General features: G+C 40.2%; 1 protein-coding gene across 1 annotated transcript; it reads left to right on the forward strand.

The window, feature by feature from the left end:
* Positions 1-3,933: 3,933 nt before the first annotated feature.
* Positions 3,934-21,759, forward strand: ano11 (anoctamin 11; the record flags this gene model as incomplete). The annotated part of the gene is made up of 24 exons (XM_083919589.1): positions 3,934-4,065; positions 4,175-4,317; positions 4,802-4,928; positions 5,014-5,207; positions 5,315-5,422; positions 7,185-7,321; positions 7,406-7,463; positions 7,546-7,656; positions 7,742-7,907; positions 8,647-8,737; positions 10,718-10,814; positions 10,906-11,049; positions 11,468-11,605; positions 13,164-13,262; positions 13,430-13,532; positions 14,492-14,603; positions 14,695-14,749; positions 14,835-14,932; positions 16,288-16,424; positions 16,537-16,742; positions 16,836-16,972; positions 17,181-17,271; positions 19,391-19,522; positions 21,733-21,759. The coding sequence occupies exons 2-24, from the start codon at positions 4,204-4,206 to the stop codon at positions 21,757-21,759; spliced, it is 2,682 nt and encodes an 893-aa protein (XP_083775715.1). The 5' UTR covers positions 3,934-4,065; positions 4,175-4,203.
* Positions 21,760-23,045: the final 1,286 nt, after the last annotated feature.

Consider the following 23,045-nt stretch of genomic DNA (forward strand, 5'->3'; position numbering starts at 1 on the left):
TAAAGATGTGCATGTCCAGAAGGTTTTATACGGCTCATAATGGTAATGAATGTACAAATAAAGCTTTGTGATTGGACAGCAACAGTAACTGAATAAACTGAAATGAAACCTTGAGTCCTTTGCTGATAAATGCTATATACGTACCAGTGTCTTGCCCTTAGCATCTATATTTCTGTTCCAGGTCAGACCAGTGAAATGTGAACATAAGGACAGTCATGTTAGAGCAGGGACAGACGATTCACAGGTAAGAGAGCAGCTGAGTGTTAGGTCAGTGTTAGCCAGTCAAAGGATGGTTATCAGCACATAGACCGCGAACAGAAAACAGCATACTGACTAGAATATCTGTGGGAGTTGATTTGTTGTAGGCCCCATGGCTCAGAAGTTACCTACTCAAATTCCTGACTTTTTAAAGCTCCCTTTCCAGCCTGCATCACTGTTCTGAAATGGAAACTCCCCACATGCCTTTTTAAATCAGTACCACTAGACGGCAGTTGAGCCGGGAGGACTGGAAAGCCTTATTTTCGACCAGAAACGCAAATTTTAAGGGTTATGTGTTGTCCATGCTCCTTTAGTCACCAGTAGAGGTCACACATGAGGTTCCTTTGAATTAACAATCATGTAATCTGTCTATAGTATTTTACATATCATATAGGAACTGTGTAACTTACAAACGTTAACTTTTGTATACACTTATTTTTAGCTTTTACACCTTACAACCAAAACTATGTAAAGGGATGGTTTGTATTTTTGAAGTGTGGTTGTATGAGGTAGACGCCCCTAGTTTGGAGAACAAACCTTTCCCAACTGCCATCCACTTTAGGTATTACACTGACTATGAATAATTACCTCTAAAAACCAAAATTCAAAAATCTGAACTATCCCTTGAAGTGAATGTTTGGTTCCTTGGGCTCCTTAGTTCCAGTTAAAGGAAATCTTAACGCATACACAGTCATATTTCGGTCAACAATCAGGCCAGCTCCTGTCGCCAAGTGACAACAACCCCAGGGCACTAAGCCATGCAAGAAATGGTTGTTGTTTTAGTGCGAAGTATTTCTCAGAGGCTGATAGAGTGTATTGTTCTAGTGTAGAGTGTAATGATGAGTTGTCCACATACTTTCGTACCATGTAGTGGATTTCTCCAAATGACGGTTGCTGAGTACCACATGCCTCTTCAGAAAACCCCTGTTATATTACTCATATTCCCTTCAGAGCCTCTGTCTGCTTCGCTGATGAGATTTTGAGGCTTTCCTTTAAATTCGATAAGTGTGTTAACATGAATAACCCATTTATGATTGGGTTTTTGGATGATCCTGTTTATGAGTTTAACCATGTAAACGCCATATCCCGTTATCAGAAACCCGGATCAGCCCTTATCCTGTTTATGAAAAAACCCCAATATGCTAACTGGAATACTCCACAAGAAACCGTGATACTGCTGCATGTATACACTTGATCCCGTTTATTGAGCGCCACTGTGGTTGTTACCATAGCGACATGATAACAGACATGTTGAAAGCGACTTCTGGAGCCACAAAGAAACCGTTTTGTCTTTCTATAAAGAAATAATTAAATATATCAGATTATATCAGGCTAATTTAGATGGGAAAAGGCATCGAAATACTGACCTATTTAAGACCGTTTCGGACAGATTAGAGGACGCCGGCTTCCCAGTGGAAAATACTAAAGAAACTTTACTACGCGGCCTAACATAAAAAACAGAGAGACCAAATAATTTCAGAGTAACTGTTACATGAACGTCAGTAAACGGCAACAGTGTTTTCTCTGTGCTCATGTAAACACCATATCTTGAATATGATCATAACCGGGATAAGCCTCATGAACGGGTTATTAACGTTTATGTAAACACACTCAATGATTCCTATTTTGTAATATGGGCAATGTTGAAATTCATTTCTTATTTGATGAATATTATTTATTTCTAATTGTGGCGTACCAAAATCAGATTGTTGTCTTTGGGTCTGATCATGTAGTTGGAGTTTGGAAAAGCTTAAATTTAAAGTATGGAAACAACTGCTTCTAACAAGTAAAGAGGTCTTTTACAAAAACTGTGAGAATATAGATCTACTTAAAGAGTTAACTCCATGGCCAGTACCACGAACGATGTTCAGTAGCATCTGTAATGAATCCACAGTGAGAAGAAGACAATATAATACAGCACAGACAGGTGATGTTAACAGTGTCGGCTATGATTGATTATATTTTTGTAGTTGCTAGGGTAACAAATATCTGCTTGTGTTATACAGATAGATCTTTATTATTTTAACAGCATAATAATGTCGCCTTGGGTGTACTTGTGCGGTTACCATGGTTTCAATGAGCCAGTATCTCCTCTCCCTGTCTGTCTGTACTGTTTTCTCTGCACGCAAAGATTCAGGGCTGGATAAGGAAAGTGTTTTTTACTCTGCCATATTAGACAGACAGCTTCTTTAGAGAGAACACTGAGGTAAAGGCTCATTGATCCGCTGCAGGAATGGAAGTTAAGAAGGAAGAAAACGACACAAAAGGAAATAGAGTGATGTCACCAGAAACCCTATTTCATGTTGATATCAATGACGCAGTACCTAACAGAAAACAGTGCTGGGGGTTCAGGCCCACTGTGATAGGAACAACATGTAGTGGACTCAATGGCATGGCCTCAATAGAAATGAGCTCACAGAGTGAATCTGCAAGGGGCAGAAATCAAGAGACACACTGTCGGATGGATGATAAGTGAAATAGCGTGGGTTGTGTGCCTATGGGAGGTTCAAAGAAAACATTACCGGGGGTGGAAATTAAACCTCTGAGATCCATATAGACCCATTTTTGTCTCTTAGATAAAAAGTCAACAGCAGATGCCACAAAAAAGTGGTGCATCTCTCATTGGACCCTCCCTGCTCACATATTTCAAACTCTTTAACCCTGAGACAACCCTGATGACATCATCACGTGTACAATAGGTGGAGTGCCCCTTTAATCTGGCAGCATAACTTGTTTTTATTTTGACAGAGAAATTTCATGCGTAAAATGTAATACTTTATGTGACGATATTACTGTTGTTAATATTTTTTGATATTATGTATTGTCCTTTCCAAGATTGTTCTTCATATTGTTATTTATACTATTTGAGCATTTTCAAAAGTGTAATTTAAGTCTCAATTGTAACTGTAGATTTATTGAGATGACCTCTGGAGTGTTGCATTCATGTTCCAGTTGTAAAGACTGGAAAAATCTTTCCCATATTTGTTCATATCGGTGAATGCAACACTGATTTTAGCAGAGGGGATTTTTAATTAGCCAGAGAGCGTACTGTATGTTTAAACCATGCTATGCTTTCCCATTTACTCCACACTGTTTTCCACTTTCTAATGCAATTTTAATATCTCACTCTCTGTTAGCCCTACACTTTATGCACCTCCCTTTTCCTCCTCCTCTTTGCATATCTCTTCATACTCATCCTATATCTAACTCTGTCATGTCTGCAGCAATGTGTAAGGAGGAGTGTTGCAGAAAAACAAATGCATAGTGCTGCTGAGGCATGTGGAGGTTGTAAAATTAGAGGATCTTTGAATTTTGGCATTTGAAAGCGTGCAACCTCAGCCTTGTGCCGGTGATTGCGTACATCAGGAGGGTGGAGCCTCTCTCCCAGCACTGTTAATAATTTATGTTAATTGTGTGTTCATCTCAAAACAAATTAAATTAAATGTGCGAAACAGCTTGTATGGATCAAAGAGGAGCTCGCACCCCCCCCCCCCCCCCCACACTCACACACACACACACACATGTTATATCTTGCATAATGAGCGTGTTAGAGAGAGCTCTCCCTATATTCTCCCACTGTCCGCCCCTGACTGCCTATTATATTATTTATGAAGTGAGGATGTGCTCTGTGCTGATGTACATTTCCTCTGCTGAGATGCAGTGTTGTACCAGCTGCTGCCTGCATGCTGCAAGTCCATTACGGTAGTCCACAGTTATCTAGCAGTGGAGCAGAGGGAGAGGACGAGGGAAGCACAGATTGCCGCAAATCCAGACTTTAGTAGTCGCCTCATTTTCACCCCAGCAAAGGTACAGAATCAACTCTTCAGTGTCTTTCTCTAAAGCATGTTGTCATCTTTGAATGACTTTAGTAATAAGCACAGATATGTTGATGTGAATGCTCAGTATGTGTGTCCAGCCACAGGAGCAGTCGGCATCCTCCTCGTCATGCTGAGGAAGGGAGACAGAGAGGTGCTCCTGGATCTAGACTATCAGGGAGAAGCACAAACCACAGACAGCTATGGGAGTCTGCAGAATGGGAGCTTCATCCCGCCCAGATATGTAAGCACTATTTTACTTTTTCTCTTTAATGCTGCAGTGTGTGTTTCCTTTTAATGTAGGAATCGCATCGGTATAAAAAAGCCCACTGCTTTGCTCATCCCTTCACACCTCACTGACTTCCCTGATCTGTTGCAGTGAATCTGATATCCACAGGAGCCCAATGTGGTATGAGCTGCTGTATATCACTGGGGATATTACAAATGTCTTGTGGTGAGACATGAAGTTACTGCATTAAAATGTGGTTCTCAATCATACTGTTTTAAAAGCGGTCATTTTTTGGCTCATCTTTCTGGGCACATTATTGCAAAGTGGAGGCTTTTATGATGCTGAGTAATGGCACAGGATCTTATTGGTTAAATCTCATAAAGAACAAATGAACTGTACATATACAGACCCAAAAGGGTTTTAGTAGAAAATAGTCTATTTTTGCCAGCAGCTCTCACTTATTTTGATAATAACAACTCAACTGTTTGGATGCTTTTAGTTTTCAGCCGCCGCTGCTGACGGAGATTTGGATGGTGATGATGCCATGTATGTTCACTGTAATACAAAAAGTAACAAGCCAGTTCCACAGCTGGGGAATTACTTCAGAGATGGAAGAACCAAAATCGGTAGGTAGCGTCAAAGCAGCTTACATTGTATTAGTTTTAACAGTCAGTCCTTCATTTATGCTTTTTATGGTTGATCCGGTTTTAGACTTTGTACTGGTGTGGGAGGTTCGCTCGCAGAGGAAACGGCGAGGGAAGGGGAAGAGCAAGGTGAGCGGTGAGGAGGGGGAAGCAGCGCCCAATGAGGAGAGCAGCAGGTCTGAGCGGAGGAAGGCACAGCTGGCACAGTGGAGAGACAAGTTTGTTCAGAATCTGGAGATTGCTGGACTACTCATGGAAAAGGTACCGTAGATGAAAGAGGATTAATCTTATTAATATGTTCTGAATCTACTTATTATTTGTGTTGACTTGTTAATGAATAGCTTCTCTGTGTTGCATCTTCTCTTCAGGAGGAATCGGCAAATGAAAAGAAAACGATTCATTTTCTGAAACTTAGTGCTCCTTGGGATGTGTTGGTGTATTACGCTGAGGAACTCTGTCTGAGAGCTCCACTGCAGGTAAGTGCAGCAGTTTACTGAAGTTATAATCCTTAAGATTTTTATGGATGGCACTATTGGTCAGTCTGCCGGTACATTGACTGAAATATTTCAACAGCTATTTCAATCATCTCATCTCATCTCATCTTCATCCGCTTATCCGGGGTCAGGTCGCGGGGGTAGCAGCTTTAGCAGGGGACCCCAAACTTCTCTTTCCCGGGCCACATTAACCAGCTCTAACTGGGGGATCCCGAGGCGTTCCCAGGCCAGTGTGGAGATATAATCTCTCTACCTAGTCCTGGGTCTTCCCAGAGGCCTCCTCCCAGCTGGACGTGCCTTTAACACCTCCCTAGGGAGGCGCCCAGGGGGCGTCCTTACTAGATGCCCGAACCACCTCAACTGGCTCCTTTCAACGCAAAGGAGCAGCGACTCTACTCCGAGTTCCTCAAGGATGGCTGAACTTCTCACCGCTATTTCAATCAGGAGAGACTTATTTAGAGTGGAGGATAAATGAATTACATGGTGCACAATAAGTGATTCCTTGGCAATGAGGTGGTGGTGAGAAGGTGAAGAGAGCGGGATTGGGCATTGATGTGATGGAGACCGGAGGTGAACAGGGTGGAGAAGGGTTACATCGGTTCATAGATAGGAGAACAGATTTAAAGTTTGGCAGTAACGATATGATAGGCTTCGAAACCGTGGCAGAATCTGGTTGGTTTAACGTGAGGGAACACCCATAGTCAGCTGATGGAGTAGGAGCCAGAGCGTGGGAGACAAAGAGATTGTGAATGAATGAGAGCATAAAAAGTCTGCCTTATTAAACTTTCACTGAGCTTCATTAGATGGAATTTGTACAGACATTGTGAAGATGTCCATCCTTCTGAGCTGTCCTGATGATTTTAGTGAATCTAGCTGGTCAAAGTGTTCGCTTATCTTGTGAAATATGTCAATACATACAAGATGATGCTGATTGCCATGGAATTTTCCACAGAAATTCATGGTTCTATCTTTAGTGATCTTTTGACTTCTTCTGTTCATCGTGAGGTTGACATGTTTGGCTCAACACAAAATCAGTACAAATACCTGAAGAACAAATCACTTTCTGATCAGCTTCAGCTGTACTTGGTGTGTTTAGAGCTAATCAGTGAGCATTAGCAAGCTTAACTTAGATAGTAAACACATTACACATATAAATACATATGGTACATACACAACTGTTAAACATCAGCATGGCAGCATTGAATTTCATTGGATAGAATTGAACACTTATCATTGTGAGCATATTAGCATGCTGATGTTAGCATTTGGCTCAATGCCAAGTACATCTTCACAGGGCTATTAGCATGGATGAGAGTCTTAGTGTTGTTATTCCATCCAACTTCAGTTTTTGTTGTTTCTGGCAGTGTCCGCGTCTCCTGAGCAGGAGTCAGATGTGTACTGACACAAGGAATTCTCAGAAAAAAATGCATACAGATACTGGAAATGATGTGAAGGACAGAAGCCAATGATTTGAGTGTTCTTTAGTCTTAAAACTGAAACTGAATCCTAGCAGCCCATGGCCTGTTTGGCTGTGTTGTGATAGTTAAACGTTGCTATTCTTCTGTTTTATTACTGAAGGAGCAGCTGCTGAAGGTGTTTGCTGCGCCCAGGGGTTGATTTTGAACATTTCAAACGAAACTCTTGGACCTGTATCAGTAAAATACCAACAGTAACTACAGGAAACTTTCTAAAGAAAAGGAAGATAAAATGTTGTTTATACTGAATGAATGTGTTTGTCCTCCAGACTCAGCCAAATCTGGACTTAAACATGTCTGCTCGGGTGTTGAAGAAACTATACATACCTAACGTTATGAGGGAGTCTGTGCCAAACAGGCCGCTGGATTATTACACATGTGCCTTTCGCAAGTCAAAGATGAACAGGTGAGTACTTATTAATAATGGTAATAAATAGGATCACAGTTTATGAAAATATGTAGTGGCTGAATGGATGTCTCTCTTCTCCAGGTTCCTTGGCTGTGACAATCATGAAACCTACTTCACTAACACACAGAGACACCGTGTTGTGAGTAATAGCAATTATTCTACAGTGTATGTACTCAGTGAAATTCTCCTCTCATGGAATAAGAGTATGTGTATTATTTCAGGTGTATGAGATTCTTGCCAGGACGCTGTACGGCAAGAGGAAGAGGGCTGAGGTTGGTGTGGACAGACTGGTAAATGAAGGCGTGTACACAGCAGCTTTCCCCCTGCACGAGGTCAGATATTATGTATTTACTCTTTACTCTGATGGAAAGATTAAGCTGTTTTCCCTCTGTAATCAACATGTTGATGTTTGCACAGGGCCCCTTTCAGCTTCCAAAGTATGAGATTGGTCCTGATGAGCTGAACCAGAGGCAGATTCTTTACCACTACTGGGCCCGCTGGTGTAAATGGTTCAAGTACCAACCACTGGATCACATCAGGGAGTACTATGGAGAGAAGATTGCACTCTACTTTGCGTGGCTAGGTGAATATACATTCTTTGAATTAAAAAAAATAAATTGAAAATTGGATTTAATTTTAAAAATATACTAGCAGAAAAACTCATGTTGCACTTATTTCACGGTTTGAAAGATAGTTAGTAAGTGAGTGCAGAAGTTTTAACATGTCACCAAAAGAAATGAATGAACAGTTTCAATGATCAGCTAAGAATAAGGTCAAAATGGTTGGCTAAAAGAAATGTACAAACGGTTGAAATAGTTAGCTAAAGTAAATATAAACAATAAATATTAACTGTTCATTTGCATGATAATATTAACAATATCCACTTGTTTATCATGAATAGTGTTAGGCTATTAATTTGGAATATACATTGGGAATCAATGAAGGGGTACATGAGTTCATCTGACAGGGCTGTGAGGGTACCTCAGACCACAAAGGTTAGGAACCTCTGGTCTTGGCTGAAGCCATGGGGTTTCAAAAAACAGCTGCCTGCTAGATCTATCAGGAAAAAAAATCATCTTGTGCACATGTTAATTATTTGTCATGAGAAATAAATTCCATTTTGTGTGAACAAAGAGTGTAACATACACAATATCGCACATACTGCGAACCGAAAAGCTTAAGACAATAAAGAACTTTCATCCTCAGCGACGTACATCTTCTGCGATGCCAACCCGGCCTCTTCATCAGAGACATCCCAACATCAAACAGCAGTGTAATTGCATGTTCGTGCATCATCCTAATGGAGCTTTATGTCTCTGCAGGTTTCTACACAACCTGGCTGCTGCCGGCTGCAGTGGTTGGAACCCTGGTCTTTGTGTCTGGAGTCATGTCCATGGGTACCAACACACCAGCGTGAGAACACACACCACACATAAAATACAACTTTAACTGCATGACACAGAATACATGAGAAGGAGCAATGTCAGGGTTCACACGTTTCCTTGAAAACCTGGAAATTTAGAGACTGATTTTCTAGTCATGGAAACATCTGGAGGTGAATTAAAGGAATCAAATGTCCCGGAAATTATCTATGTTGTACTTAAACATATTAATTATATGTCATCCAGTCACACAGATCACCTAAATAAACCTAGGTGCATATCCTACTTGTTGGCAGGATAAGCTGCACAGTATGATATTTCAAAGCATGTTTACCAGACGTGAAGTGGAACACTGCTTTCGCTATATTTCTCTCTATCTTCCAGAGCCACAAGCGGGTTAAATGTGTCAATACTGGGCCTACAGGTAAATTATATGACGGTTAGTGAGCAAGTGATGTCCAGTATTTTTGAGACAAAACTCCTGTAAAAGGATTTCTTAAAAAGAGCAGGAACCCTGAATGTAGCACAAAGCTTTCGTATTAGTACTGGTAGTACTGTATTAGTATAAGTAGTGATGATTCTACTGAATTGAGCCCTGACGCTTCATTAAAGTGAGACAATGGAAATGCAAATGCAAATTTTAATTCTTAAGCAATAAAACCCTTCTGTATAGCCAGGGGGTTAGTATCTGGTTTGGTGTGACCAGTATTTTAATGTAATGTTAGAAAACTAAATATACATTTTTTATGTAACAGAGACTAGTGTGTCAGTCTGTCAAGTAACAATGTTTGTTCAATATTGTGATTGTGTTATGATTGATGATTGATCAGGTCACAGATTGTACACTAGTTTATTTGAGAAGGGAAATACAAATGGAAAAAAAACATCAGAATTATCCAAGAGGCTATTTTTTATATGTAGTTCCTGGCCAAGGGGTTACAAAAGGCTTCTTAAAATACATCACAGCAAAAACAGGGCAAGCCGTTTAAAAGGCTTACACCACTGGGTGTCTGTCTGTGGTCTCATTCCACTCACTCTCTTTAAAGCAACTGGCCCAAGAGAATCTTGGAAAATGATGGGAAATTCAATGTGCTATTAAGATTTCTCTGCGTTTCACAGCTTGGCGCAGTGACTTCCTTGAGTCACCTCACTCAACAGTGAGGTTGCCAGGTCTGGTACCACCTTCCGTGCATAAAGACAAATACCAAAACTTATCTTTTTCATCTCATCTCATCTCTTCTTCAACCGCTTATCCGGGGTCGGGTCTTCCTTCCAAATTATGTAAAACAAGCACATTTTAGATACAAATATACCAGAGCATCAAAGCACAGTCAGTTTTGCATGAAAACAAACCCCATAATTATTCAATCCACATGGGGTTTGTCTGTGCCCGACTTCTTATTTATTATTTATCACACAGTGGGCTCTACTCTACCTTCTCACTTCTATTTCAGAATAACTACCTTGCAGTGTGTGTCCTAATATTGTTTGTTTTCTCTTTCAATGGCATCCTGTTGGTTTCAGTGACAGAAAATCCATTCTGCTGTAAAGTAATAAGGGAGGGGGGAGAGAATGGAAGATAAGTCAATACCTAGAAGGGAAACAACCAAGTCTCAGATTAATGGGGTTCATTAGTTCACACTGTAGATTGAAGGCATTGATTAGTGGAGAACCAATGGAAACCGGTCTGCAGCAACACACTGCAGCCATGTCATGTGGTAATGGACAATTAGTGCAGAAAATCTCTCCCTTACATAAACAAGACGTCCAGGCTTTTCATGGTTTCAGTAACTCTAAAGAACTTGAGCAATGAAAGTGCAATAGCTCTAGTTTCAACACCTTCCATCCCTTCTGTTTTGTCACTCAATCAATCAATACACCCTGGTTTTGTGATAATGTAAAATACATTACAGTTGCAATCTCTTACATTGATAAGTACGAGTATAGTTTATCTCAAATGTGCCCAGCATGTGTTATTGTTACTAATCTGTGTCTGTGTGTCTGTCAACAGTAAGGACATCTGTAACAGCGGTGCTAGTTATCTGATGTGCCCTCTCTGTAACACATGCACGGATTGGAAGATGTCTGATATCTGCACCATGGCCAAGGTAATGAACTTTCAGAACATTTCACTTACCCAGTTATTTAATCATAATGCAAACAGACTTTAACTTAAACTTGGTGTACTCTGCATTGCAGTTGGGCTACTTATTTGATCACCCGGGTACAGTTCTCTTCAGTGTGTTCATGTCCTTCTGGGCTGTGACCTTCCTGGAGTACTGGAAGAGAAAGATGGCCACCCTGGCCCACCACTGGGACTGCATGGACTTCCATGAAGAAGAGGTCTCACTATCCCTCTTTTCTCACTTTCAGTATATATATAATACTGGACACTTGGAAAATGCAGACTCTCATACCAAAATACCTTATCTTGTGTAGATACTCCAGCGCTGGCGTAGGGTCTAGCTACACCGGCTTATTATTCTGAAGTAGGACAAAAGAGCGCTCTAGCTTGTTTTCATTTTGTTAAAGGCGTACTCAACATTCAGAGCATTAATATAGTAGCAAACAAGTATTTACTATTTGACGATATAGTGGAGTAATGGCGTCTGGAGCAGAGAATTAAGTCACTCTCCCTCTGTGTGTGTGGTAGTCTGAATTTATTCCAAAAGTTTCCCCGGGTGAAATTATGTGTTTGTTGTTATAATTACTTGCTTATCTGTAACGGCACTTTAGCTGACTAATCACTGTGTCCCCTCAGGAGCGTCCTCGCCCAGAGTTTGCAGCCATGGCCCCAACTATGGAGCCAAACCCAGTGACTGGGGTGAAAGAGCCCTACTTTCCAGAGAAGACCAGGTTGTCCCGCATGTTCACTGGCTCCATGGTCATCATCATGATGGTAAGATGGTTTAAACTCTGTGTTGTGCTGTCTTTGCATTTTAGCATTTATAGTATTTGGGGTAGCAGAACATTCTTTCCTAATGTGATATATATGGGTTTGCTGGTCATCATGTATGAGTCTTCTAATGTAATTATTGCAGTGCAGTTCGATTATTGTTATTTATTAATCCACTTGTTTTCTCTGGATATAAAGTACAGACATATTTTCCTTATCTTATTCTTGCAATCAATGACTACATTTACTTGCACACTAATATTCCAGTAATATTTGGAATATGACAATTTGGCGCAGGTTATGCAAACAGCATATTCTAGTTGGATAATCTGAATAAGGTCTTATTCTGAATGTAGCCTTACTGATTAAGATGTCGGATATGCCTTTATTATTAGTATAACTCAGGTTTTAGGAGCATTCTTTGGATGTACTGTATTTATGCAGCTCATTCATAATATGCGTCTGAGTTTTTGACACAGCCTCTTGACTGGTTTGTTTTAAAACTTTCTGTATCCATCTAAAATTCTTATTTTTCACGGCTGCATGTAAATGGGAATATTAGTGAAATATTAATTTTAATTAGCCATGTAAGCAGCCTAGTAGAAAATATTGTCTTTTTGGAATAAAAGCAAACAAAACCTCTGACTGTTTTACACAAGTAAATGTAGTCATGGTCATTATACAATGTCTCAGTGTCTTTTGAGCTTTTACTGTTGTGAACCTGCAGAGAAAGAGAGGTGGGGTTCACACTGAATCCTGCAGTCGTAACTGAACCTCTCTCTCGAATAATGAATCGAGGTAATTTGGCCACAGGGCTGGATATGATCTGATAAACTCAGCTTTACACTGTATCATCGGTGTCAGTTTCCCTTGACATTGTTGATAGAGGTGGAAAATGGAAAATGCTACCATGGCAACAGGTCTGTAAAGGTAAACTGCAAATATTAGTATTTATGACTTTTTTGAATTATTATTTATTATTATTTTTGATACTGTTGGAAAGAGAATTAACCAAATATGGGGATTGGTATAGATAATGAAAAAATAATAACTTTATTTATTAAGCACCTTTCAAAAACAAAGTTTGTCCAAAATGCTTAACAATAAAAACATAATAAAAGTAATTCAAATTATGTGCTGTGCTAATGGTTAATGGCGTGCCACATAATAATATAATAACTTTATTGTAACCCCAACTTAGCAGTTTTGCAGGGAAGATAACTAAGCTACTCCAGATGGTTTGCAGGAAAAGTACAACTGTGTATCATCTGCATAAAATAGAAAATCAAACTGTTCCTAGAATGGAGCCCTGAGGCACCCCTTACTTAGATGATGCTTAACAAGAGGTAAAGCCATCAACAGATGCAACTAATTTCCTGTTAAAAAAGGATGAAGAGAACCACAGGAGGGCAGTCCCAGAGATACCAACCTATGTTTTCAACCTACCAATAATAATGCTATAAGCTGTGTTGAGTACCAGCACTCAGCATTTACACAAAATCCCTCACCTCACAGGACTGTAATGTTTTTCACCTAGTAATATCACTGTGTTCCCTTTTAGCTGTGCGTAGTGATGATCTTCCTGGTGACGGTGGTCATGTGCCGCGGGATCATCAGCTTGATGATGTACCGTACCGGGAGCCCCGTCCTGCGTACAGAGGTATATTTTGAATATTTTTTACATTTTATTTAAAAGTGGTGTAATAACTACTACATGCCCAACAGCTCTATGAGCATCTCTGAAACCGCTGTGTGTGTACTGTGTGTGTATGTGTGTGTGCGCATTATCTTTATTCATACAGTATATGTGTTTGATGTCCTCCTCAGGCAGGGACCATAGCCAACATCTCCGGCAGCATTGTGAATCTGGGCCTTATCCTGCTGATGGGCCGGGTCTACACTGCATTAGCTGAGCAGCTCACTAAATGGGGTAAGAATCAATACTGCTCTCTAACACCTCAAACCTCAGTGCTGTATATTGATATCAGCCTCTTGCTGGATCTCAATTAACTAAAAGATAAGACTAAGATAAGAGCAACTTATGTCTTGAAGTTAAAGGGGAAAAATGGTCTTTCAGTGAGAGCAACAACAAGACATCACAGAGTGGGAGAGTGCAACTGATTGCTATTATTCAGTGTGTTGTACAGTACTATGATGGTGCACTGAAAAAAGTTTTAAGAACCACGCTAGTTAGCTAATAAATAAAAAACTATGATAACATTTTCATGTTGAGGCTCCAGAAATAGGAAATCTTATATTTAGCATCAATCTGAACTCATAAAGACACTCATAATCAGCAGCTCTTAACCATCCAGCCAGTCAACATGCATCTGTCCACCATTTTGGCCTTTTGTGCCTTTATTTGAACAGTACAAATGGGAGAGGGCAAAGGGCTGCAGGCTGGAATCGAACCCCGGCTGCTGCGGCGAGGACTTTTAGCCTCTGTATATGGGGCACCTGATCTAATCACTGAGCCACCGGGTGCCCTGTTTGAGCTAGATTTTAACTGTGTTATGCTAGTGTTATGCTAGCACTGAATGACAAGAAAATTAGCCATAATTATATAAATCTAATCGTTGTTTGGACGTTTTACTCTGAACCAACAGACAGACTGGACAATAGCGCAATCTCTAGAGCTACTTCAGGGTAAAAACTATGCTATTTAAACACTTTAATGAACGGTTCAGCGCATATAAACCACATTAACCATGAATATTATGCACATAATATTGATATTGAACTTCTGTTGAGACAGTTTATATTTAGGATCCCTTTTACATACTTTTTACAACTTTTGGCTATTTTTTGAGAAAAGAAACGGCAAACAGTGAAATGATTATACTTTGACTCTAACGTCTTTTAAACTGTGTCCACGTTTTCTCTTTGCAGAGATGCATAGAACACAAACCCAGTATGACAATGCCTTCATCTTCAAAGTGTTCATCTTCCAGTTTGTCAACTTCTACTCATCCCCCTTCTATGTGGCTTTCTTCAAAGGAAGGTGAGGCACGAGTCAGCTTTAATACATGCACAGAACTGTTACGAGAAATGAAGAAAAATATTTGAACTTTCTGACATCTCTATGTGTGTAGGTTTGTGGGTTACCCCACAAACTATGGGACCTTGTTCGGGATGAGAAATGAAGACGTGAGTCTATAATTTACCAATAAATGTCAAAGGGAGGAAGTAACAGAAATGTGATGCTCCATTGTGTCATATCTCTGTGTTGCAGTGTGGTCCTGGGGGTTGCCTCATTGAACTGGCTGAGCAACTCTTCATCATCATGGTGGGAAAGCAACTCATCAACAACATCCAGGAGTTCATTATCCCGTATGTTTTTACCAAACAGCTTACAGAGTATTAGACTTTGTTCACTTTGCCTCATGGAGGTCAGGAGCCACTTCAAGAAGAGGTTTTCTCCAGACAGGGGTACAATTCAGTGAATTTAAATAATATTATATATATATAACATAATAATAATATAATATTATAGATATACTGTATATATATATATACTTAAATTGTAAAAGTAGCCTTCAAAACTAAATCAGAGCTGTCAAGTATAACTAAAAGCAACAGAATAAGTAAGCATAATGCGTGTATGTGATATTTGAAGTCTAAAATGACTCTATTTAACATGCCTGACATCATCATTGTTTGTTGAGGTGTTGCACCAGATGGCTCTGCATCCTCATTGCAGCTCTGCTTATTTGGTGCAGTAAAGCTACTGGTGTACCTCTGCAGTACTGACACTGTGTTTGTGCATCTGCGTGGGTTTGTGTGTGTGTGTGTGTGTGAGAGAGCGAAAGAGACACAGTAGACCAGACAACAGGGCAGAATCAGGTTTCAGAGGGCTTTGATACATACAGTAATATAGCAGAAAGCAAGACCAGGCTTTCTGGTGATGGTGGTGGTTCACAGCTGTATGGAATGAGTTGGGAGAAGAACGGATTACCCAGTTGTACTTTCCTGCTCATATCTGAGAGGATGGCCGCTACTTAGGAGCAGAAATGGACAAATTTCAGTGAAACCCATCAAGCACCCGATTTGGGTTATATCTAGATATCTTACCATAAAGGATTGTTTGTGTTTTATTGGGTGGCAGTTGCCATATGGTGCAATTTTTGCACATAGAGGGAGTTTTAAGGTAGATTTTTTTTTATACAGTATGCCTGTTGCAAAGCCACAACCTTCTGCAACCGTGTTTGAAGGTGTGAGCCTCAGAGACGAATAGAGGTGTATACGCACATCCAAGCCAAAGCGGGTAGCTGCACAGCCATTGGTGAGCAAATCAAAGACTAGCTCACACACTACAGGTCTCCAATTATCACATATATATATTGCACCAAGGCGGCGATATTTCGAGCAGAACACTGCTCTTCTTCAGACAAAACCTGAGCCTCAGGGACAACAGCTTTAAATGAATATGCTTTGAAGAAAACACATGGCAAATCACCACCACTGAAATTAAGCCAACAGTTATCAATGTAATGTAATATCTATGAATTAAAGTTTGCATTTAGAGTGTACAAAGTGACAACAGTAGAGACAAAAACTATGTAAACAACAACAGAAACAACATCCAAATCTCTACCAGCAGGTATTACCAGCAGTTTATAGATGAGCATTTGTGAGCAAATCATGTTTATTTCCTATTAATAAGCCCTGGATCTCTGCTCTCACAGTAAAATAAAGGCGTGGCACCAGAAGAGAAGTGTGGCCAAGGTGCTGGGGAATAAGGCCTCCCATGAGCCTCAGCGCTGGGAGGAAGACTACCAGCTGGTGGAGTGTGAAGGCCTGTTTGAAGAGTACCTGGAGATGGGCAAGTACATGTCACTGCCATTGAAACAACTATTAACATAGTATATGAGTATAGAGTATGAGGAACGTGTAATACATTTTTCACAAACAAAATCTGCCTCATTGTTCTGTAGTGCTCCAGTTTGGGTTCATCACCATATTTGTGGCAGCGTTCCCCCTTGCTCCACTCTTCGCCCTCCTGAACAACTGGGTTGAAATACGTCTGGACGCCCACAAGTTTGCGTGCGAGTACCGCCGGCCCGTGGCTGAGCGCGCCCAGAACATCGGAGTCTGGTTCAACATACTAGAAGCCCTGTCACACTTGTCCGTCATCGCCAACGTGAGTGCATTTGAAAATGACGACCATGCCAGACAGGAAGCTCACTTCTTTTCTAACATTATCTGTTGTCTTTCTATACTTTGCCATCTGCAGGCTTTCTTAATTGCCTTCACATCAGATTTTTTACCACGTCTGCTCTACCAGTACAAGTTTGATTATGATCTCAGTGGATATGTCAACTTCACCTTGGCTTATGCCCCACTGAACTACACTGAGTACCCCATGTGCAGGTACACAAGATGCTGATTGTGTGAATTCATTTAATCTACGGGTGTGTTTGCTTTCAAATTTCATTGTTGGCACTTGCTGACTTCAGCTCCCAGACTTGACCAACAGAGGGCAGTGTCACTGATTTTTTTAACACATTGTTCAGTTTGTTGTTACCATGTATTACACAATTACAGTGTTCTGCAGTAACTGTGTTTTATCTGATTTTAGATATAAAGCGTACAGAGACAACAATGGAAACTACTCACTCTTCTACTGGGAGCTTCTTGCTGTCAGACTTGGTTTCATCATTGCTTTCGAGGTATGAAGGGAGCTGCTCTGTCTCTCGTTTGTTTCCTGGTTCAGTGATTTTAATGCCCACATTTTATTCATTTCTATCTTTGGCCCACATCTCTATCCCCAGTCGTGCCTCTTTCCCCGGTACATACTTGAACTACTAGCAGTTTAGACCTCTACGCGTCATTTTACTATGTCTGCCTTCTTTGACACTTCCTCACTTTTCTGTCTTTACCTTCTTCTGCAACATTTATTTTCTTTCTCTCTTTCAAACTTTATGTGTAGTAAGTTGTATCCATTTTGTCTCCCTCCGTTTATCTAGCACTGTTCCAAACCTCAGAACGGCCGTGCACATCTCTGATTTGTTCAGCAATTCCTCCTTCAGCTCCTAATTATTGCTGTGACATTTCTGCCATCCATTTAAACACTCAGTAATTTATTACAACACTGTGTTTTTTATGCAACAGTACTGAAACAGGAGTCAGTCACTGATTAATACACATTTGGTGCTCTGGTGAGTGTTAATTGCAGCAGGACTGAGTATGTAGGACTCAAAATAAGCAGTAATAGTAATAACTCCAGTACTCAAAGTAATAAAGTTATATGTCTGTGTTTGTAATAGTGTTTGGATTGGAGCTCTATGAAACAGAGGATTAAGATTTATGAACACTTCACTGGGGGTTTTGGTCTTTTTGTGGGATCTGTTGACAGTAACAAACCTTTTCACTGTGCAATTATGTTGTGATCACTGAACAAATGTGTGAGATCAAAGAAAAAGGTAAGTAAGCAGCTGTCATGGAATTCTGAGAAAATGAAAAAAACGAAACAGGGGAAAGTTTGAAATGAATAAAATCTCCTGGTTAATAGGAGACTATCATAGAAGGATGAGAGGTCACTAGAAAGGTCATGGGGCATCATGTCAGGGTGAAGGAGGGACGTCTAAGGGGGAGGAGAGGGAAAAGGTCAGACTGGAGCTGAATATTCACCTTTTCAGATATTCGATTGTTGGGTAGGTAGCTATTCAGTTTTCAGTTTGGAGATTTAGATATTCTTTTTTTTTTGCTAAATAAAGGCAAATGCAAAATGGATTTTTACAGCACATCACAGTACTATATTTATACTTTTTAATTGCACTGTAAGGATGTGGAAATATAGAACATCTTGCCTGACATCCCTCTGACTCACGCTCCAAAAAAAGTAATTTAGGACAGCCCCAGAAATAATTCAGTAGTGGTAACAGATGTGGAACTACACATGTTTGACACAGAAATCTTTACTTAAGGTCCACTCATGGATGGATAATGAGACATTGGCCCCTGAGCACACACACATGTCTACACCCTGTCCACATGACAACAAGACACCCAAACTCAAAGAGGCGACTTTTAGTCATTTTCTATCCCTTTGATTTTTTTGCATCTATTTTTAGTTGTTTGCATCTCTCTGTGGTCATTTTGTGGTTGGTATCTGTAGTTGTATATATTTTTGTTATTTTGCATTTTTTGCAGTGGTTTTGCATCTGTTTTTAGTCATTTTGTATGCATTTGTGATTGTTTATATCTATTGTTTTACATTTTTTTGTGGTAATTATGTGTCTCTTTGTAGTCATTTTAGGTGGTTTATCATCAGTGTGTGCATGTTTGTGTCTATTTTTGGTCATTTATTGTCTCTTTGTGGTCGTTTTGCATCTATGTAGTTATTTTGTTTCTCTTTGTAGTCATCTTGTGTATGTTTGCAGTCATTAAGCATCTCTTTGTGATCTTTTTGGGGTTGTTTTTTTCAGTCAGGGCCACTAGGCCTGTGCCCAGTAGGCTTGTTCAGTAATCCAAACGTCGGTCCACTTACATGATTTCAGAGTTGTGGCCTTCATCAGTAGATGGAGTTTGGACAATACTCATGGAGACAGTTCAACTGAGTAAATTCCCGTTGCTAATAGAGAGGCAAGAAGTTTCTGAAAGGTTCAGAGAAAATGTACTATTTCGTCTAAGTGAAGAATTTTTTGTCAAAATATTAAATTCAAGGTCAAGGTAACTCTGAAGCTCGAGCAAAATGTGGCTTCCCACATCTTAACATGTGATGTCCAATGAGGCAGTTTCATTCAATCTGACGAGAAGCTTAAATGTCTGCACGTCTTCCTCCTCCAGCATGTGGTGTTCTTCGTGTTGCGAGCCATCGACTGGATTGTGCCCGATGTCCCCGAGTCCCTGGAGCTGAAGATCAAGAGGGAGCGCTACCTGGCCAAGCAGGCTCTGGCCGAAAACCAGGATGCTCTGTTGGTGAGTCGAGGCCGAGGGGCCGCCCCCGCCACTCCAGGCACCTCCAGCCCAGGTCAGTAGAACATGGGACACATACACACACAGACACACACACACACACACACACACACACACACACACGCACATGCAAGTTTAGACTCTGAGGCTTCTAGATCAGGGTCCTCACATGTTAAATGAGGCAAGAGAATGTGGTAATCAAATATATCAAAGTAATCCTCTGACTTTTATCATGTCTAGAGAATTCAAAGGCTCAGTTCACCAAGATCACACTAAAACATATCGTCACACCCTTAAGCCCTATTTCTGTCTGTCCACACACATTTTAGATTTTAGATATCTGCCTCTCAAAAACAATGTCAGTTAACGTTTGTGTCCTTGTCATTCTGGACAATCCAGGCCTCACAGTAGTGCTGTTTCTATGTCTAGTCATATCTGACCTAAATATCCCAACCATGCTATAAATGTTTGATGTTATGCAGTATGTTGTTCCACACAGGTGATCAGTGCAACAATCCACCAGTAGAGTTCACAGGTTACATTAAAGCTGTCAGTGTTGATTCTCATCAATAAATTCCAGATTTTAAAAGGCTTTTAAAAGCTCATACAGACTCACACACACACACCTCCGAAGAGCATGTGCAAAGCACCTGCGGCTGCACTCACCTTTATAAAGTCGCTACACTGCACACAGCATGGTCATTAAAGTTAATCTGTGCGGGATCTGAGCCATGTCAGCGTCAGATCAATTTGATCACATCCATACCTCTGTCGGTATAGTTTATCATTTCCTCTATTAATGCAGCTGTTGACTTTTAACTTCAAAGTGTGAGAGAAATGCAATAAAAAAGTAGTAGAACAGTTCAGACACACCCCGTCTCAATTTCAGTGTCAATTCACACTTTGTTGCTGTGTATGTGTGTGTGTGTGTGTGTGTGTGTGTGTGTGTGTGTGTGTGTGTGTGTGTGTGTGTGTGTGTGTGTGTGTGTGTGTGTGTGTGTGTGTGTGTGTGTGTGTGTGTGTGTCCCTGTGCTCTGACCTAAGCTGTTGTCATGTGTCTCATGTAGTGCATGTTGCTGGATGAGGGCAGGTGAGTACTTCACAACACGTAAGTAAATGGCTTCTCAAGAAGGATGTCGGTATTTAAGTGATAAGTTTATAACACATTCAGTGACATTAATTCATGAAACCTAAAATACATGCAGTACTAAAGCACAGCAGAGGTGGAGAGAAGCCAAAAAATGCACCCAAGTGAAAGTACGGTTATTTTTTTTTTAAGTACTCAAGTAGAAGTAAATGATATTGTGAGTGGACTATTTCAACCACAGACTGACTGATCACACACAGGTCTTTAAATGTGTTTTGTTACGGTGTTGTTTGTAAATCATTCATTTTGACAGCACAATGATGTAAAACAATGAATCAGTACTATCTTGTTATCATGATATGATAACACCATATCACCCAGCGTAATCTCGACAACATAAACTACAAGCAGGTATTAAACTTACGGTAATTAATTAACAGCACAGCCTATCAGCGCAAGTTATCTATGTCAGTGTTAACTTTGGAGTTAGTCAGGATGGGGTCAGCTGGCTGCCTAGTACTTTATACCTCTGATAGTCACAGGGATTAAAGTTCTCAGACACCATGCCAGATTTCAGGCATAGACCAGTTTCATATTCACATTATACTTACGTAATTCAATAGATTGTAAACATTGCCTCCTGGACAACCTTCATGCTCACAAATAAAGTCTTGTTTCAACCCCTGTAGTCATGGTGTTAGCCTCTGTAAAGGTACAAACCTACCAAACCTTCACAACAACACATTGGGAGGCTGCTTTACAGGTGTATTTTTGAACTTTGGACTTAGCAGTTTTAGCCTTGTTCCAGGCTTTTCACTTTGCAAGGCTAACCTTGTCCATCTCCAGACTTAACACACAGACATGAAATTTTATAGTCTCATTCTCAGAGCGAATTCAAATAATTTCCCCAAACTCTTTTAAAACTCATAGTAATTGACACAATGTTTTATTGTAAGTTGATATAAGATAGTAGCAGCCAGCTGTAATTTAGTAGCATGTTGCAACAAAGATTGTCTGTGTCAGCTTTTTTTCCCTCTCAGTCTCACTGAACTAATTCTCTTCTCTGTCTCTCTGCTCCTTCCCCATTCCTTCCGTGTCTAAACTCAACTGCACTGCCTCCCTGAAGCAAGTGACGCGTCCTTTGGAAACATGAGTTAGGATTCAAGACACTCCTTCACATCTAGGATAACATGAGTGAACTTTTGGACTACTGTCTCTGCACTAGGATTATGTTTTCATTTTACTGATGTGCATACTGCTGCACAGAAGATGCGTAATGGAGGCTAAACTCACCCGAAGCTTATCTGAAGATCTATACTGGATGCTGACCGCTACAGCGGCTACGTCTGAGCTTCTTATCTTGGCATAAATCTAAAAGTTCTTCCTAAAAATATATACAGGGTGTCCCAAAAAATGTATACACACTTTAAATAATTGTTAAGTAGGTGTTTATTAAAAATCATTTACATTTGAAAATGTAGTAGAACTTACAAACATCATTGTATTGTTTTGTCACCACCTGTACTTAAACTGACGTCCGTTCGGGTCCAGAAGCTGCTGACAACACGAAGCAATGGAATCGCACACATCACGAAACAATTCCCTTGGTATTTGCGTGTATTCATGTTCAATGGCTGCTCTCAATCCAGTGACTGTTGCAGGTCTCATAGCGTAGTCTTTTAGGTATCCTCATAATATATATATATATATATATATACATAAAAAAATTAGTTATCAGCTGCAAAAGTGTGTATACATCGTTTGGAACACCCTGTATTTCAGTGATGTACTTGCTTGGTTCCAAACCTATGAATCCACCAGCTCCACCAAGTTGACTAATATGTCTGCTGTTGTGACATGAAACTGCAGTTTCTCGGTTGTCCATGACACTCTTGTGCTTCCAAGTTGCGGAATTGATATTAAAACTATTTCTGACTCCCCACTTCACACCTGATCAGAATCGCCCCAACTGACAAATGGCCATCTTTCAAACTCCACTTCCTCCAAACATTTGTTTCCTTCTAACGCAAGCCGATGACATCATTAGGGTTATTTTCTCTGTGCAACAGTCAACATTAAAAAATAGGCTGATATTTATGTGTAGAATCATAGGAGCTTAGATCGTAGTTGTTTTCTTTTTAAGGCACACATAGCTGATACTGTAAGATGGCAACAAACCAACTGTTTTTTTCCCTGTTATTATTATTATGTTATTACATAGATTATCTGTTGTCTTCACTGTGATGAAGAACATCTGCACCCTCGTCTGTAATGTATGCAATGTTCATACACATCTACTGTACATGTTTATTGTCCTGGGATGCTGAGCATGTCCATCTTTTCTACTTGAACACTGCAGAGTTTCTGAGAGATGCTGCTGTAAGGTTGTGTAAACAGAGTGAAATAGTACCTCCATATAGGACATATTTTGTGTGTGAG

The sequence above is a fragment of the Echiichthys vipera genome, assembly GCF_963691815.1.
Source record: "Echiichthys vipera genome assembly, chromosome: 9".
NCBI lineage: Eukaryota > Metazoa > Chordata > Actinopteri > Perciformes > Trachinidae > Echiichthys > Echiichthys vipera.